This window comes from Strix uralensis, chromosome 5 (assembly GCF_047716275.1).
Source record: "Strix uralensis isolate ZFMK-TIS-50842 chromosome 5, bStrUra1, whole genome shotgun sequence".
Classification (NCBI taxonomy): Eukaryota; Metazoa; Chordata; class Aves; order Strigiformes; family Strigidae; genus Strix; species Strix uralensis.
In genome coordinates, this window is record NC_133976.1 from 78,317,686 (window position 1) to 78,337,715 (window position 20,030).

The 20,030-nt window shown below is 39.3% G+C and overlaps 1 protein-coding gene across 1 annotated transcript; it reads left to right on the plus strand.

The window, feature by feature from the left end:
• The first annotated feature begins 8,594 nt into the window (after window positions 1-8,594).
• SPIC (Spi-C transcription factor) lies at window positions 8,595-14,952 on the plus strand. The gene is made up of 4 exons (XM_074869476.1): window positions 8,595-8,700; window positions 10,353-10,465; window positions 10,992-11,100; window positions 14,525-14,952. Exons 1-4 carry the CDS (start codon window positions 8,595-8,597, stop codon window positions 14,950-14,952), a joined length of 756 nt encoding a protein of 251 aa, XP_074725577.1.
• Window positions 14,953-20,030: the final 5,078 nt, after the last annotated feature.

Below are 20,030 nucleotides of genomic sequence, written 5' to 3' on the forward strand. Positions count from 1 at the left end.
CCCAGGATCCAGATGCTGCACTTTTTCCTGACTGAGGTCCCCTGCATTGTCCAAGCCGCCAGCTGTTTCTAGACCATTCCTAATGCTAATGAACAGGCCTTTCACCTAATGAGATTTCAGACACTTTGTTTTGAGATGTGGGCAAGAGCTGCCTCTTTTAGTATTGCAGTTCAGTGGCATGAATGCTTCCTATGGAAATAGATTTGGAAACAGCCTTTTCAACCGTTAATGGAGATGCAAATTTAGATGTCCCACGAGGGCACAGCTTCAAGGTGAAGAAGTGCCACAGCCTGGGTTTAACAAACAGTTCTACTGTTCAGGGCCTTCTCCTGAATGGTGGGGAATGTGAGGTCAAACTCCTGAAATTGAGGAGGCAACTGAACCCACATCGCTACTGCCCAGGGCAGTGCTGCCATCATTCAACTAGCATGCCCACCGCTGCCCTTTTCCCCATGGGGCTTTAAAGAAAGGATGGGGCCAGGATTTCAGACACCTTGTTTCTTACTAGCTAGATAAAATGCTTTTACTTCCTGCATAGTGCTGCGGCTGCTGCTTTGATTTTGAGATACAAAACTACCTCCAAGAGCTTTCGAGGACAGTAATGTACTGCATTCTAGAGACACCTAAAGCATATGTATTTCAGCACCTAAATTGTAAAGTCTGCTTTTTATTGACCTGGCCATAAGTCTATGCAGTGGAAAGGCAGGGTTTCTTAGCTGTAACATGGTTGCAGATGCTACAGCAGTTATCATATGCCAGTCTTTTCAGCTTTTCTAAAATAGACACAATTGCTTCCTTCCATTCTTTGGAGTTCAGAAGGCTCTGTCACCTAGTCTTAACATTTGTCACATCTCAGCTTTATGATTTAGGAGCAATGGGATTGAAATGTGGTATTGAATTAATCCTGAATCATCTAAATGCCCCTTGAATCTGAAGGCGTATTTCTTCCACATATAGTTACTTGGAAAATGATTAGTTCTTATTTGGCCTTCCCAGTTTCACTGTTAAGGGTTATTAAAATACTGTGTTCTTCTTTCTATATGCTTTCTGTTTAAGTAAAAGACTTCCATTTTTACCCTTTATCAGACTCACCTAATGATAGTCTTTCCTTTATCCATTGCTATTTTTGTGAAATACTCTGATATTATTAATCCTATCTTGCTCTGATAGTTTTCCACTAAAGTATTATTGACTTGTGGGTGTTTTAGCTACCCTAATATTGAAGGGAATATTCATTATACCTATACATTAATCAAAGTCATTACTTCATATTTCACTTTTAAAAACTTTTAGTTAGGGTTGTGGTGTTTTTTGTTTTTTTTTTTTTTTTTTTTTTCCCAATGCACTTTTTGTTATCAGTTCCTTGTGCTTCTGTTGTGGTTTTTGGTTTTCTATCTTCACGGGGCTTCCCAGCAGAAAGTCACTTCCTTTGGTTATATGGAGCCAAAGAAGAAGCTTCCTGAGAAGCCCTGCTGACACGGACAACTGGACCAAATATCAGGTCTAGTTGTAAAGTGAAGGCTTTAGATGTGGGTTTTCCATTGAAGAGCTGATCTGCCCACTCATGCAACTTCAGCCTTCATGCTGCACTTCTCTTTTTAGGCCCCAGAAGAGATAATTCAATGTTTAGACCTAACCTCTGTAATGATTTCTCCAAATACCTCATTTTATGGTTGTAATTATTTGATAGTTCTAAGTGAAATATGTCACAGATGTAAAATTAGCCAAGCAATTATATCTTTTAAGGTTGGATCATAAGTTCTTAAGGCAGTAAAATGTTAAGATTCAAACATATCAGTATTTCCATTTATATGCTTTACATTAAGATAATCACATGTAATTTTTAAATAATCTAAAAGTAGAGACTATCTTAAGAATTACAAGACATTTTTTCTTTGGACCTTTAAAGTCCAGAAAATTATTAACTCTAAAAGGATTTTCAAAGCAAAATATTTTAAAGCAATGTTAAAATTAAAAACATGATTCTGAGGTGGGAATCTCAATGTGACATGCAAAGGTTTCATATTCAGAGGTAAGGAAATTAGTCTGATTAAGATAATCCCTCATTTCAGGCTTGAAATTAAATTTGTAAAATATTTTCAGTATCTTTTTTCTTGCTTAAGAGGAGAAACAGCTTCATACGTAAGATGTACTTAGAGATAACGATTGGACAAAGCTATTTTAAAAAAATGTTGCCCTGGAAGTAACTAGAAAGAGCTCTTACAAGGATTAAAATGCAAAAATACCACTCTTTCTGTTTAACCAACTGTAATACTTTATAAAGTAGCCAAAGAATTAAAACAAATCAGGAAGTCAGGGAAGAATGTGCCACATTAGTGCTGGCACAGCAAGTTTCCTCTTACTGTACTGGAAATAATACTAGTGTCAACTATGAGCCAGAATCCCTGTTTGTACAAATCATCACTGATCCTTTGGCTTTTGTGGCTCTATACCAATTTCTGCCAGCTAAGGAACTGATACTATAACTCCATAAATTACAATAAAAAACTATATTTTGCATTGCAGAATTTGCTATTTGTAGAATGATTTGTAAGGCAAGTGAAGAGTTTCAATTTATGTTATATCCTCATCTTCTGGTATTTGAATAAATGATCGTGTTTGTTGAAATGCATAGACCAAAGTCTTCCAAGATAAATGGAATCATTAGACCCAGTTTCATCATCTGATTTGTTTATAAGATATGATGCCATAATTGTGTCTTTTGTTTTTATGTTCCCTTTCAGGTTTTTTTCTGTATGTATTCTACACTAAATTATCTGACCAAAATCATGGTAAACAATAATACTTAGGATGGTACTAAGCAGTATTTATTTCCTTTTTGTGTTTGCTTGGTGTTTTGTTTCTTTTTAAGGAGAGTTTTCATTGTATTCAGGGTCTGGGAATGGGAATTCAGGCATTTTCTGAGCCCACGAATTTGAAGTTCAGATTGCAGACTGATTCACTGCAAAACACTCATGCCTGGATTATCACTGCTCTCTACATGTAAAAGCAGAGAGCTCCCCATGTGTTGATCCCTGTTCTTGCTGCGTAGAGAAAAGGCTGCATCCTTGCTGCAAGAAACTTTCCAGTTTCTTTTGAACCTTGAATGGAGCGGACCAGAAACAGCATGATGGCAGACATTTGAAAGTTTGCTGGTCAATATGGTTAGACTCAGGAGGTGAGCACAGGCATGTAATCTCTCAACCCTTCCACTTTCAGGGAGACAGTATCTGTGGTTGTGTAATTATTGTGAACTTGTACCCATGAGGATTCATGACAAAGATTATTACAGAGCTGCATGGCCAGATGAGGAGCGGCAAAGAGGTCTGCCAAGTGCCAGAACAAGTATGTAAGCACAGAAGCTCTCTGTGGCTGTCACATTCACCAGTTTCTGATTTCTGGAGATTCTTGAGCTGGTAGGCAGTCTGTTATGCATGGGCAAATAACTCCCCATGACAGAATAATTTCTACAACCAGTTGTGGTTTTTTTTCTGTGAAGTGCCTTCTGTTGTGAGTGGTCTATATCTGTGCTATTTGGGCAGTAAACAAATTGCCTGATATTCAAAAAAAGTCTGAGAAATCTACAAATGCCTGGTGAGAAAACTTGCCATTTCAAGTTTTACATTCCTTTAGGAAGGGAGAGACTGGTTTTTATTCCATGTTTGAACAGTGCCTCATGTGAGAATCTTTAAGCTTTCTCAAGCCCTCCGACAAGTGCTGTAATACATCATTTAGTTCTGTTTTTTATTCAGAGAGGTGAAAATGCTTTTTCTGTACCATTACTATGAACTAGCTTTGAGTGTCAAGCAAGGATGAAAGAAAGTTCTGAAACTTAAACAATCATTCTGTTATTGGAAGTTATTTTTAAAACATGGAGGAAGGAGAAAAGCTTAATGTTGTGGTTTTTAACTGATACTCAAATTCTGATATCAAGCACATCAATTCTTTGAGACATGAAAATGTGAATAGTAAGTTCTCTTTCTCAGGCATGTATCTCGAATGCATCTTCCAATCCAATGCAAAAATCAAATCAGGTTTTCTTCCATAATAACATTTCTTGGTAGAGGGCAACATGCTGCCTGCCTTGACTGGACTGTGATTTGTAGAGGAGTGAGCAGTCAGCATTAGTTGACACTCAGTCCCGAGCTGTACCTTCCTCTGCCTCTTCTGAAGCCTTTTAGAGGCTTCACAGGGAGGTAGCCTAAGCCCTGGCTCTGAGCTTGTGACAGGCCAAAGATGCAATGTACAAATGGGTTACAGAGTTTAAATGCACCCTAAGAGACAGCTTTTGCTCATCTCTCTATGATGTGTTTGTGCTATGTATGGTACCTTCCCACTTCCTCTGAAACAAACCTTTTGCTGACCTGCCTTATGGTGTAGCCTCTTATTTGAAATGAGAACATTTTGATTGAGCAATTTGATTTAGGAAGATTGATTGTTTTAATGGTGTTAAAACCATTAGCTTTAATCTCTCGACCTTCACCCTCTTTTACTACTGGGGTGTGTTGGTCCCGGCCAGCAGCCACACACCCACACAGCTGCTCGCTTTGGGAATTTAACTGAATTTATTACCTTTATATATTTAGTTGCTGATTTGGGTATTGGGAAGCAAAGAAGACAAACATTAAAACATCTTTCCTTCCCCTTTCCCAGGCTCAACTGCACTGCAGACACATCTCCTCCCCTCTTCTTATCTCCATAGGTTACATACACTCAGTCACTTTGGTGAGGCGATGAGTGGCACGGGAGGTTGGGGTCAGAACATAGTGGTTTCTCTTTGCCTCTCCTTGTTTCTCACCCTTTTCTTCCACTGCTGCTTTATTCTTACTCATTTCTTCTGCTCCAGTGTGGTCCCTCTGTGGGGGTGTACCTGCTCAGTCATGGATCACCTCCAGCTCCTTTGACCTTGTTGTTCCCTCATTCCTTTGTTTCTAACCTTGTCGCCTTGTTCCTCTCCTTGTCCCCCCTGGTGTTCCCTCCCAGGTTTGTCTCCTCCCCTTTGGCATTTTCTGCCCTTTCCTCAGTATGTTTTCACAGAGGTGACACACACGTGGCTGATGGGCTCCGCTTTGGCATGTGGTGGGGCAGTTGCAGAGCCTGCTGGAATTGGCTGTGACCAGCACAGGACAGCCCTGATCTCCTCCGCAGGGGCCACCCCTTCAGTTTTGTAAGCAGGATGAGTGGGGAGCACAGGAGACCAGAAGAGTAACTGCACAGCTTCAGGTAGAGATGTAGGAGTAGGCAGGTCAGATTGCATCCTCAGAGGGCCTATTAGAGCATCATTTATCAGGAAGGAACCCAGGGGGGATCTTGAAGCTCGTTCATAATTTTGAATCCAATACATACTTCTACTTCAGAAAAGAACTGAACCACGAAATCTATGCTTTTCCATGTTGCAAAGTAAAGTTAACTGTATGTGGAAAGAAAGTGAATTGTGTAACAGTATTTTGGCCTGAAATCTGGTGCTGAGTCACAATTTGAGGTTATAAGAGCACAGTTGCCAGTTAATATTCCTTTATAGGCCCAAGTCATGTCAGAGAGGTGCTACAAAATGGAACTTGTAGTCCAAAGAAGCACATACATGTATTCATGTATTTCACAAAAAAAAAAAGGATATCTTGAAACCTTGTGGTGCAAATTTGGAAAAGGCAGCTTGTGTCTGAAACCAGCAGAAATGGTTGAAGCTAACATTGGCTTCAAATTGCCTCCACTCACCATTCATATCCAGGCTTGTTCTTGACTATGGTTCTTGATTGAAGGAGTATAGATAAATATAGTAAGAGGTAATTACTATTTTACATCAGTTTCATGGCAAATGCTGAGGAAATTTTCTAAAATGTGCCTCTGAAAGACTTGGCTGCAAAGAGCTACAGCACAGGATAGACTATGTCAGCAATAAGAAGCTTTCTACTGAAAAACATAGTTCTCATCCCATAGGATGAAACATCGTGGCTTGTAGCTGCTCAGAAAGCATGTGGCAAATCAGCAACTACAGCTTGTCTGAATCTGTATTGAATGCTTTAGTAAACGCTTTAGACCTGGACCTGCTTTGAAGCAGAGTTATGAAATTCCCTCAAACTCTTATTCTGAGGTCTATTTTGGTCCACTTCTTGCACTGAGCTAAGCAGGAGGTTCAGATAAAACCTCAAAGTCCACTGCAGTCTATATGGGAAAGATGAGTGATGTAGGTTCTTGCCCTAGACATACCATACTGGTGACAGATTTGTTAGGATGTGACATAGACAAAAGGAATCTCTCCCAGTGTTTAGAATCTGCATGTTTTGGACAATAGTTAAAACATTTGATTTTATTTTATGTCAGTATAAATCACCCTTCTTTTGTGCAGAATGAAGGGCCATGCTAGCAGTTTACTATACCTTTACTCTCAAAAAACCCCCTAGCCAAAACACTTCCCTAAAATCAGCTATTTAATGCAGCCCCTTTGCCAGCCCATCGCTGTGGGAACTCAGTCTTTCATTTATGTATGAAACCAGACAGATTCTTGTCTTGTGTGTGGAGCTGAAGTTCTAGGTAAGTGTCTAGACTTTTTTTTAAACTTCTTTGAGGTGTGACTTTTTCTTTTTTGGTATGAATTCAGCTGTGTAAATGGTAAGACCGTTCAACAGTTACCTTGCCGATACTTGTACATTTTAGGCTTTGAAAGGCATCAACAGTGACTATAGATGTTCTGTCAAGATACTAAAGTATCAGTTTGGAGTTTGAGTTAGACAAAAGCAATTTAAGGAGAGTGAATTACTTAAAATTAGGGGAACACCATGTGAGGATCTTTGCAAAGGAGATTCCTGTCTTTAACTTCTACAGCTTTATACTCCAAGAATGTGTGGCCACCATTGCAGCTAAAGGATTAATATGGCCCACGGTGGTTTTAGAATAAAATTAGATCAGTTTATCAAAATACTTGCTGCACTGAAGTTAAAGAGAAAAATCCCATGGACTTCAGTGAGGTCAATTTACTGAATCACCAGGATTTCACGATATACGCTTGGTCATCAATATTTAAAAAAACTTTTACAAATTTTGACAGTAATTTATAACGTACTTATCTGAGGCAGAATTACCAGGTTAGAACACTCATGGCCAGTCTTGGATAAAATTCTTCCTCATTTATATTTATGCATCTTCTCTCCTTTGCATTTATAAACTTCACAGAGAGAGCAGTCTTGCATCTGCTGAAATCACTGCTAAAATGTCCAGTATTTTCAAGAGATTATAATCAAACATTTAATGAGTAAATTACTGATATAATGATTATTATATTGATTATTATATTTACAAGTTTGAAATAATAATGTAAATGAGAATAGGGAGAAAAGACCTGCAACGCAACAAAACCTGATTATTGTAATCTGTAACAAATATGAATAAAAAATAGCTACTAAGGGGTTTTCACTGTTTATTAAACAATCAAATTTGTTTCCGGAACTCACAATTAGTCTGAGAGTTTATGTATATTCATATACAGTCATTTGCCAATCTGCATTATGAAAAAACGTAGGCTTGTTTCAACTGTGTCTGCAAACCAAAGGGACTTAAACACTTGCATGTAATTCAGATGAGTATTTTCTTTGGGAAATTAGTAGTTGTGCTAACTAAGGCTGAATGTTAGCAATAACACATTTTCACTTCATAATGTCTTTTAAAAATATGTTTACAATGATGGGGATAATAATCTAAAAGTTACAGTATTAATGAAACTGGAAACTTTAGTAACAAAAAATAGTATCAATTTTTAAAAAATACAATGTTGCAAGTATTTAATTTCATAAAAATACCACCTTCTAATCCTAAATTACTTTCACCTGTGTTATTAAATATATTTTATTTCATCACTGGAAATAATAGTTATTTCATTTAGTTAATTTTAATTATACTGAGAGAATTATTGTTTATTTTGAAACACACAATCAAATAATATTGTTTATTTTAAACAGGATTCAAGTTTTGATATCTAAATAATGGTAAGTCTACAATGCCTTTATTCTCTTTCATTATTGAGTGCTTCAAATATGCTACAGAAAACTCTCAGACAAACTCAGATTTGAGGGGATTTTTTAGCTTTTTAGAACAAGATGTTCTAAAATGATAATGAACAGTTTTCTGAAAATCAACACTTGGTTTCCTATGCTGGCATAGTATAGCATTTTCTCTGCATATCCACTTTGTAACTTGTGTGTAATAATTTTTGTCATGTCAGTGTTATTGAATGATAACTTTGGCTTTATAAATCATGTTACACAAGTGATACATACCTGTGTATTACATACTATAAAACACTCCAATAGCAGTAACACCCTTTATGTAAACTTCTGCTGCAAATTAAGGAAATGAACCTTGAAACCTTCGCACGAGTGAGTAATGTTACCCGTGTGAGTTGTCCCACTGACCTCAAAGCAACTTCTCAAAGGAGTGAGAACTTTCTCATAATAGTAAACGATTATGGTAATGCCTCAGTGCCTGCAAAATACATATTCCAGAAGGATGTACATTCTATATAATCACTGTATTTATTTGGGATTTTCCGACTAATAATGTTGAAAGAGCCAGCCTGGTTTTTTCTGACTCCTGACAGAAAAATGTTCTTGCAGAGTTTTCCTGACCAAGATGTACTGGGCCAGGCTTTCGAAGATGCGCTGGAAGTACTGCAGCAGCACTCTGACAGAGAAATGCAGTATTCGCCAGGTAAAAAAGACCATTATTCCATTTCATTTACCACTTATATTTTTACAGGAACGTAGATCTTGAAGCACATAGATGGGAGAGTAGTTTCCCAGAGGTAGATTAATGGACAGCAGAGGGGTATGTCGGGAGGATGGAAAGGGGGAAGAATATTTGGAGGATTTCCATCCCTTCATTAGTACTGCCCAGTGTGGCGTTCACCTTCCATGTCACAGTGCAGGGAAACTGTTGGACAGTCCCCCTCTACCTTCCCCAGTACTAGCCTAGGTGCATTGAGCTCAGATTTCCTATAATCAGAGGATATATGACCATAGTGCAACAGCCATTTTCCAGTTTTAATGTCTTAATTGAAAAATGGCCTTCTGTTATGTTGTGAATAAACCCATATAACAATGAATTCCGGTGAAAAAAAAAAGAAAAAAAAAGACCAAGAATCCAGCAGGTGAAATTAATTTCCACAATTAATTTTTTTTACATTAAAATATAAATTTTAAACAGTTTTATGCAGGAATGATATTTTGAGTCTGGATAGTTGATAGAAAGTTTTTCTTGGCTTCAAGAGTTTTAAACTTTACAAAACTTAAAATACAGGCAAGCTGTAAATTGTTGCAGTTCAGGCAAGGTTTTGGCAATTAAATTATTATAAAATTTAAAATCTGTGTTTGGTGTTTTTACATTGTAGAAATTTACAAATAGAAATGGAAGGAAAGGAAAATAGGAGGCTACATCATAAACCCTCTAAGTCCAGAACAAAGTATCTACTGTCTTTGTTTTGAATGCATTTCATACGAGGAAGTTTATTTACATATTATCTATTGTATACTGAAATATAAATAAGACCAATTGGACCATATCTTCAGCTGTTGTTAATAAATTTTTGGCTCCGATGAAACTGGTAACTTACACATGCTGAAAGACCTGCTATATATAATTACTTGTAGTGTTCTTGCCTGTATCTGTTGTTAGGGCCAATGGAGAGAGGTATTAAACACTTGCAACTCAGTGTTTACTGTGTCCCACAGCTGCACCCACATTTCCACTTGCGATAGATGTAGCCTCCAAAATCTTCTGACCACCTGCAGTGTGTAATTTATTCCAAGTGCCTCAGTCCAGTGTCCTCCTCTGCTTCTTTTAAACATCGTCAGGTCTTGGGTGCCTTCTGTGGTCTCTCAGGCACTGCAGATGTTCTGATGCTCCTTCACTTCATTCATGATTGGAGACTCTGGCTTGCATAGTACTAATGGCCTGCAGAACTGTGTGACATTCCGTTTTCCTTTCTAATACATGTATTGCAGTGGCCTGTAATTATCCCATTCATTATGTCCGGTGATCTGTTTGGCCCTCATTTTTCTATTAACCGAACGATTTCATGATACCATGAAATATCTGACATTTCATCTTAACAAATACTGCTTTTCATCTTGAAGGCAAACAAAACCAGCCCAAGGGTGTGATTAGCAGTAGCAGTACAGATTATGTTGGATAACCTGCTGATATGAAACATCTTGGCTCTGGAGACTTTATTATCTAGAAGGCAGCCTTAGGATAAATGCTTTTTGATAGACTAAGCAGCATGTTAGATTGTTTGCCGCTGGATTCTTTTCTTTCTTTTCCTTTTACTCACTCAGTTTTTGCTCCATCCTCTTAATTCTCAGGTTATAAAAATTGCCTGACTGTAATCAACCATCACCACCACCTCCGAGCAAGTCCCAGCTACTCTACTGCACCATCTACAGAGGACCAAGGGTATAGCTGGAGAAATGTGATTGTAAGTGAACAGATTACTAATAAGAGTCAGACATAAGTGGAAAATTGGCTGCCCATCTGTGAGTGTGGCCACCAGGAGTGCTGGAAAATAAATATTGCAAGGGAGATAATTTCAGGTAGATTCTACCAAATCCCATTTTCAACCAGCAGAATAGTAACAATGTGACAGAGGAACTACAGAGTCTGTAGGGGCCACTGTCCAGGTGGCCCTTGTCTTTCACTAACTCTGGAAACAGAGTCTACTGTCTCTGCTTTCAGCAGAAGAGTTAAAGGTTCAGAGTGAGGCAATTACTCTGTTTTCCCTCTTAATTTCTCCCCTGGTGGGCAGTCCTTCCAGCTGGACATAAATTAGTGCAGCTTGTTACTGGTACGGTACACTGCATGCCTCGGTGGCTGAGAAAAGTCCTCCATGGGTGAGGTGATGAAAGGTTGCATTTTGAAGGCTTCAGGGAATTAATTACTACAAGTTTCTTTTTCCTCAGAGAATGTACTCTATTAATAACTCTTCATTGTCTTAATTCTTGAAGAACAGTGCAGCGGATTTTTATGCAGATGAGACTGTCTATCATACACTGCAGAATACTCCAGAAAGCCAAGCGATGCATGCTGCTGCTGGCCAGCCAAAAGCAGGGAAAGGTGTGTAGAAAGAGCATATCTTGAAATGTACATTATGTTACTTTTAAAACTCTCTTGGAAAATCATGCTTTCTCTTTTTCCTGACTTTTTTTACTTTTAACGGGGAAAAAATTAGTCAACATTTAATAGTAACTAGAATGCAACTGCTAGTGTTCAATTCCTATCTGCTAAATCTCATAAGATAAATCTGTTATAATTTTATTCTGTCCTCTTGTTTAGTACATGGAAAAACAAACCAGAGATGTATTTCACTCCAAATCATCTTGGATGAAGTCTGATGCAGAGAAGTAAATCTATCAGTAACATCTTTATCCACTTTAATAACTTCTTTTATTTCATGTGGTCCAACAAGGTGTGGTTTTCTTGAAGGTTTTTCACATACATAAATATTTTTGCACCTGATTTTATGCCTTTCTTTGTTTACTTTTCAAATTAGCTCTTAGATTTTGTCACTTCCAATATGTATTTTTATAGTTATTTTTGTTCTCCTTTTGGTTGACTTCACTTGAGTGGATATCTATTTTGCAAAGAATAGATCAGGTGACATCGGTCATTAGAGTACTTAATTTGTTTATTGCATTCAGTCTTTGATTTTTATTTGAGACTCAGCATCCTTTCTATGACTCTGCTAGATGAGATTTCCACAGCTTTCACTGTTGTACCTACTTTTGACCATGGGGTCTTTTTGAGTAGCTTCCTGGTTTTGCTGCTTTTTGAAATCCCCTTCTCTCAACTTTAGCCACATAGTGTCAGTTTTTGGTATCATCTCTTCCCATTGATGCTGAACTGTGGTTTCTGTTGCTTAATAGCTACTACTACTGCTACTACAAATTCCTTGGGATGACAGGAAGAGTAGCCTCTCCTTTTAAGTTCTGTACTTCTAGCACTTGAAATTCACCATTGCAAATGAAAACCTCTCAATCCAGGAATGTTGCTTTTCTAAGTCTTACCCAGTGTTGCACTGGGGAATTTTACAAGTCAGTATTTTAATTCACCTTCAGTTGTTACTGGTCTGTTAAACTTAATTTCCTGTTTTATATTTCTTTTACATTATTATCGATCTTCTTTTCCAGAAGTCCATACTGCATAAATTTGCAGAATGGCTGACTATTCTTATGGGGTTTTTTTGTGTCTTCTTACTGGATTCTTTGTGTCCATGGCAATATTCCTGCCAGAAACTGTGATTTGGGGGACTATTTCCACTATACCTAAATAAACTTAGTCCTCTTGGCTTCTTATTGAGTCATGAAAGGTTTTCTATACACTAGCAAGCAGTGTGGTCCTTTAGGAATAGATCTGTAGATGAAACAATCAGTACTGAGGACCCAAAGTCTGTGTTTAAAGCATTTCACAAGGATTTATTTAGGGCAATCTCTAGGCTGGCTGCAGGTTCTGAAAGGTGCAGTGACTGAGATATGCTTCTGGAAAGCATTTTTGGGTTAGATTTCCTCTAAAAGGAGTCCAGTTCATGCAGATCAATATCATTCCATGATCTGAACTAAAGCTTGGTGAGTGGAGACAATCAAGAGAGGTACTTTAGAGATGCATTGGTATTAGACACACCCAGAGAAAATTAGACTGCTTCAAGACAATTCAGCACAGAAATCTAATGCAGATGCTCCGAGACACCTTCTGGACCAACCTGCCTCTCTCCAGTGACCACACAAGAAACCTACAGACACTAGCCTTGCTAGCTTAGGTTGATGTTTAAGGTAATGAACACCACTAGCTTATGCAATGAGGTGCAGTACAAAGATCTGTGAACTAACCCCAGCTCAGACTAGTGCACCCACATTGTGTAGCACTTTGGAGATAACAGCTGGGCTCTGGAAACATAGCTGCATCAACACATAAGAGCAAATAAGCCCTCTCAAACCAAGACATCAGCTAGAGACGATGTGTCTAGGAATAAAAGCCTGGGCAGAAATGACAGCTGAATTAAGAAGGCAAACAGCATGGAATCAGATGCTGCTGCAGACATATCTACACTGTCATTTTCCATCAGAGATTCAGTCTGCAGTAGTCCAAGGATTTTCCCCTGATCTTATTTGTTCTACCATATGTTCATAGGTTTACAGGACAATTTGAGCTTGAGGGGACCTAAGGAGCTCACCTACTAAGAAGTGGCTACTGTGACCAGGCAGTGTTCTTCACCGGTTTGCTTTTAAGCTTCTCACCTTAGTAATACTATTTGGATTTCTAGTAGAATATGTACTTCTAGTCACAGGCCAATTTTTATTTAGATAATGAAACTTTATTAATTTTTTGGAAAGTACCTCTGATTTCAGGCTCTTCTTCCTAGTCTGACTGTCACTTCTCTCCTCTTTCCTTACCACCAGATTCAGAATTACTGTCATCCCTAACAGATGTGTTGGCTTGACCTCAGTGTTTCTTAGCAACTGTCACTTTTCCCCTGTTCCTAGTTTAAAATAGCTATGCAAGACAAGACTTTATGAACTTTAAGTGCAGCCACTTGTTTCCACTTTGGTTAAAGTGGAAGCCGTTCTTTTGCACAGACTCTCCTTTCTGCAAAATGTTCCTCTTTGTCTCATAATCTTAAATTCTTCCTCCTTATGGCAGCTTCTTGGTCACCCTTGGCTTTGTGAAGGGAACTAGAAGTACTTTAGAGAGAGGGATCCACAAGACTAAAGTGAAACTAAATAAGCCTTACTGGTAAACTTAAGTTTGAGAGCTGAGCCTGTGAGGAGAAACGCTTGGTTAACTGACAAATATTCCAGTTCTGCAATATTCTGCATGGGAATGCAAGTTGACACTTCTGCACATTTTTAGAAAACTAAAGGGTACCAGAAGATCTAGCTCCTTATTGACTAGGTGAGGTTTATGGTCCAAAACTAACTTGCTCTTCCCACTCACGTACTCACACTTTCTTATATCAGAGACTACCTTGCATCCCCAAAACATTCCTGCAACAAACCTGACAAAACTGAGTCATCTCAAAATCTCTGAGTTTTGATTAAGCAGGGAAAGCATTTATTCAAAAACATTCAGACTGGCTCTCCAGAACCTCTTTCCTGCACTGTCTGAGGATGTAATTTCCTGCAGTGGGTTCCTTGATCATGCATCTACACAGCATGTGTCTGAAGACTGCTGAAAGTGGCTTCTGAGACGTACCACATAGTGAAGTCACCAGATATTTGTCATGATCCCCAAATAACCTGCTCTTGGAATTCTAATGACCAAACGTCTTTCTGTCACCACAGATCTGTGCATGTTTCAGAACTATCATCCCATTTGCTGTTGCTGGTCTTCTGTTGAATAGTTTACTACTGATCTTTTAATTCATGACAGGGTATTAGGTTTACCTAAGCTTTTGCCTGTAAGATTCTTTCCAGGAAGACAACTGCTCATCTTTTGAAACAAATATGTGTTCTGTTCTGACCTTTTGTACTTTCTTTCTTAATAGGTAGAAAAAAACTTCGGCTGTTTGAGTACCTCCATGAGTCTCTGTATGATCCAGCTATGGCAAACTGCATCCAGTGGGTGGATAAGCCCAATGGTGTCTTCCAGTTTGTCTCCAAAAACAAGGAGAAACTTGCAGAGCTGTGGGGAGAAAGAAAGGGAAACCGCAAGATCATGACATATCAGAAAATGGCCAGAGCACTGAGGAATTACGGAAGAACAGGTGAAATCATTAAAATTCGAAGGAAGCTGACATACCAGTTCAGTGCTGTTGTTTTACAGAGACTTGCTCCATCTTATTTCTTGGGCAAAGAAGCAGTTTATCATCCATACATTCAGTCTAACCAAGAATATCAGTGTGCAGATGACTGGATCAGTTACAGTAATTATATGTATAACAATGGTTATACATTGCAGCATGCTAACAGCTAGACATATCTTTCACATAAACAGGTCTTTGTTAGTTAGTAATACTTTCCAGCACAGGAACTCTTCTCTGTACATAGCTTTTCCTTTAAGATATAATACAAACAGATGAAGAGGAGGTTTAAAAAATTATATTGGACTAGTTTTGTTCCTTTTGAAGTTAATGATAAATGGTCATTGACCATTGAAGAAAACCAGCAGTTGTAGGGCACATTCTATTCTCCATGATATTAATAAGTGGAATTATTTTACGTTCAAGCTGGTATATCCAAGATCAGGATCAAGGCTTTTGTCTGTTAGTGGGCATAAAAGATTCCATCCTGACAACACTCACTGGAAGTTTTATGCATATCCCAACATGTCCAATCAGAATTTAGATGCTGTTGTACCATAGCGTGTGCACTCCCTATCAGTTGGGTGCACGTGAATTAGAAAGGAAAGAGATTTGCCAACTGCATGAAGCTGCTGTCTGCCTTTTTCATCAATGTTCTTTATTAAGAGACATTTTCCAAGTGAATGCCTGGCTGAACGATAGAGTCCACATGACAGTGCACCTGTTGGCCAAGTTGTTAATCCTTAATCACTTAAATTAACATATCTTAGCACAGATCCTGACATATGGTATTAGGATTGCCAGGTGCACATTTCACTGTTGGCAGTGGATTCATTGGGAAAGTGACCATACCATGAGAGGGTTAGTGAAGGATTATGCTTTTCATGTAGTTATTTACAGTTCTTTCCCCATTAAGATGAGAAGCTGCACTTCTATCCAGCAGTTCTTTACTCACCTAACAAACATAGCGCTGTTATTTATTTTTGGAGTTATAACTTTATGCATATAAATGCAATTTCACTTCTCCATCTCTTTTCCTACATGGGAATGTAGGTGAAAGGCTCAGTGATTTTACACTCTCTTCATGGGGTAGAAGGACTAAATTTATGTAAAAAGAGAGTACTAGCCTCTTATGCCCAGATGATACCTATAAATCTACTTTTTCTCAGTCTTCTGTTACCTATCAACTTGTATCATCATATGAGCTGTCTGTTGTGCCAAAATACTTCCATTCAACTGCATTCAGTTCAAAGTTCTGCATTTTGCTTCAAGCGAGTGCAGGCCCAGATATTAATAAAGACAAAATTAATTTGTGTGGAGAGGTACAAATGGTGGCCTGATATGTGTGATGTAATTCACTGACTTTGATAGTTGCCCCCTGTTCTAACTCCTGCTGGCTTGTACAGGATATAGTTTCTATGTAATAGACACAAAGCAACACACTCCACTCAGGCGAAATTTGAGGTTTTGAATTAGCACTTTGGCAAGATGAAAGATGTATACTCTTAGAAATCTGAAGCATGTTAAATAGCACTAAAAACAGACTGAGATTTTAAGTCAGTAAACATCTGCCAAAACAAGAAGGTAATAACTGTGTGATTAATATTTCATTTTGAGTATAGTGTCCTGTCAAATGTAAACATTACTACAAAATAGACACAAGAATGCCTCTGGTCTTATAGAACTGAATCTGGATCCTGCTGTAGCACTGAATGCAGTGGGAGTTTAACTCTTACAAAGGACTGAGCTCTTTCAGTTGGGATGCCTTCACTCTGTGAGCACGTGTGTAAATGCAACACTTCAAATGTACATAAATTTGCCAAGAAACTGCACAGTTTAGTTACTCCACATCTGTCACCTGTGGCACACCGACTATGTTATTGACAAGGATGGTAACATACACGGGGTTGAGTCTGCTTTCTGTAAAATGCTTACTATTCAATATGTTTAGATTCACTTTCCTCAGCCTCTTGTTAAGGAAATAAATACTTATTCAGATTCTGTGTTACCTTTTTAACTTACCTATGAACATTAGCATTTGCTCCTTATAAAACTGATAACCAGGTGAGATATTATAGCTGCAGCTGGGAGAACAGTACAGAGCTGAAATAGAAGAGCATAAGGGGTAAGAAGAACTGAAGGAAATTCAGGCAGAGAAGAGATGAGGGAATCATAATATCTGTGTATAGGAAGAGACAGATTTCAGCCACAGGAGTAACCATGGGGACCGACAGTGTTAGAAAGAGATGTCTTTGAGAAAAGGTTGCCTCATGCCTTCCAACTTGCCAATCAAATGTACCCAGAGAGATTTTAGAAGCTCCTACAGTACTTCTGTGTCTATACAGAAGGATATTTAACTCTGCAGTACAATGATATTGGGCTTACATACAGAAAAGATTCTTGACTATTAACAACGCTTTAACCTAGCAAAGACAGGTTAAATGATAAGCAAAACACAAGGTTACCCAATATCTGAAGCACAGACTTAGACTTACTGAGGTCCGAAATAATGTGTAGCTGTTTTTAACCGTGCAAGTGTTTAATCATCGAAGCAACACACCAAAGGGTGTGGTGGAGTTATTGTTTCTCAACATCTTTAACCCAAGACCATATCCATTTCTAAATGTACAGTACTGCAATAAAGTCATGGTAAAGTCATAACCATACCACAAGACACAAGACAATGTAGGAAATTGGACTCCTGCTAGTCTCAGTATTTGCAGGATCCTGTTATGTGACTCCATGTAGGAAATTCAAGGCTACATGTGGAGATCTAAACAGAAGTGAGGTGGGTGCTTGTAAGACATTTTGATTCCCAGTGCAATCCTCTGTGCACCTCACCCTCCATCACTGCCGTCCCTCCCTCAGCCTCTGCATTGCATCTCCTCCCTCCCATCTGCGCAGGCTTGGACACAAGATGTGATGGTGACAAGCACCCGGGGGAAACATGCGAGGCAGCTCATCTGTGTAATTCTTGATAACTGGCCCATTGCTGCCATTGCTGACTTCACTTTTGTCTCTCTTCTGTCTTCTTTCTCCTCACCCTGGAAGACAAATCACAATCACAGAATCATCTAGGTTGGAAGGGACCTTGAAGATCATCTAGTCCAACCATTAACCTAACACTGACAGATCCCAACTACACCATATCCCTCAGCGCTATGTCAACCCGCCTCTTGAACACCTCCAGGGATGGGGACTCCACCACCTCCCTGGGCAGCCCATTCCAACGCCTAACAACTAGTTCTGTAAAGAAATACTTCCTAATATCTAGTCTAAACCTTCCCTGGTGCAACTTGAGGCCATTCCCTCTTGTCCTATCACTTGTTACTTGGTTAAAGAGACTCATCCCCAGCTCTCTGCAACCTCCTTTCAGGTAGTTGTAGAGGGCGATGAGGTCTCCCCTCAGCCTCCTCTTCTCTAGATTAAACAACCCCAGTTGTTTTAGAAAGCTGCCTGTCTGCCCACCCACTCACCTGTATTTCACACTCCCTTCTGACTTAGAGGCTGCACCTTGTCTCAGAAGAGCCTGGGATAGGGCCATGGGTGGGGAAAGAAGCTGGGCTCCTCCCAGCTCCCACACACAGTATCCCACTTTAAAGGATACCCCAGTCTGACCAAGGTGCCCCATACTGAAGTCCTGCATGTAACTAATACTGTGCCTCATGATGCTTCAAGGCACTTAATGAGGACATGAGCCTTTCAGAGTGAAGCATGCCTCTGAAGGGATGGCAGAAATCCTCTTGCACAGCTGTAGTTAGACATGTGGACAGTCTCCTTGCTCATCCCTTGTGCTGACTTCACAGCCTGGTTTCTGTTCAGACATGGCAGACAAGATCAGAGTCCCAGGCGAGTGCTGGGCTGGTGCCTCTCCCCAACACAGAGTTCCTGTTTGCTCAAGTGACCACCGGTATCATGTCTTGTATATCTGCTGTAGCTTCGTCGTCGTCCTCTGATGGAAGGTCCCTGTGCTACAAGCCAGGACAGTGTGAGGCGGGGTTGCACTTTGGTGGAAAGAGCTTTGCCTCTTTGGTGTGGGAGTGGCTCTGGGCCCACAAGATGGCACTAACGGACAGCTTTTCACACTGAATTGGTGACGCTTGCAGGCCTCCAGGTCCTTTGCTCTCTGCACGTCCCTTTTGTTTTTTCTTTTTTCCCCCATGGTTTTTTTTTGGTTTTGGTTTTTTGTTTTGTTTTTTTTTTTTTTTTAATCATCTTCGTGCACATTGCTGCTGCAGATGCGGCAAAAGCAACACCTTTCCTTTGGAAGATATTACCAAGCCAGTTCCAGCTGTCGCAGATACAGAAAATGTTGTGACCGAGATGATGATATGAAACCCACAAGTTAAAGCAGATACATTATGTCAGCAGATCCACAGCTCTCTGTCGACTACCCTGGACAACAATCGGGTTTACAGCTGCAGCTCAGTTGTCTTCTCCAAAATAAGTGTGGCTGCAGTGGCCTCCAACATTGCTGAGGGTGGTGCATGAAGAAGAAATAAAGCTGATCTTTCAGATTTAGACTTCTGAATTCCTATAAGCAGGAATTACATCGACAGCCTTACAGACTCTGTGGAGGAGGCAGAACCACAACATCTTTGTAACATCTTTTATCTACTCCATCTTGCTCAGCCTATGCCATACTTACATATATGTATATCCTGTTCAGCAGACCAAAAGCAGGTGAGATTCTTAGCTTCCATCTGGTAAATTATTTGCTTTGATTTAATTTGATTTGAATTTGACTCCAGTGAAACTTTTCCTATTGGTAGCACACATCAAGTACTTTCCTCCACCTTGTCAGACGCTTACCAGATGTGCATTATGGTGGCAGATGGGTCAGACTGTCCCGCTGTCCTAAGTGCAGATGGATGCTGTCTTACGGAGACCTTTGGGTTACCAATTCCTACTTTTTACAAGCTGAGATCATCTCCTGTCATATCACAGAGCTGCTGCATGTGCAGGTTTACCATTAGTACATTGCTTAGTGAGTATAAAAAGGATGGAAAATACCACAAACAGTGATGGAATTTTTTTTTTCCAAGAAACTGTGCCAAGGATTGTTTTCTGAAAAGTAACCTGAGGGCCAGATGTAGACAAAACTATGTAATTTTCTTTTTTGGTTAATGAGAGCTGCCCCTGCATTCTTGCCAACATCTAAACAACCATAGCTAATTGCCTAATAGATGAATGACTGCAAATGCTCACTGGTGTATCAGGATAACATTGGAGCTCAACCTGGGAGTTCAGA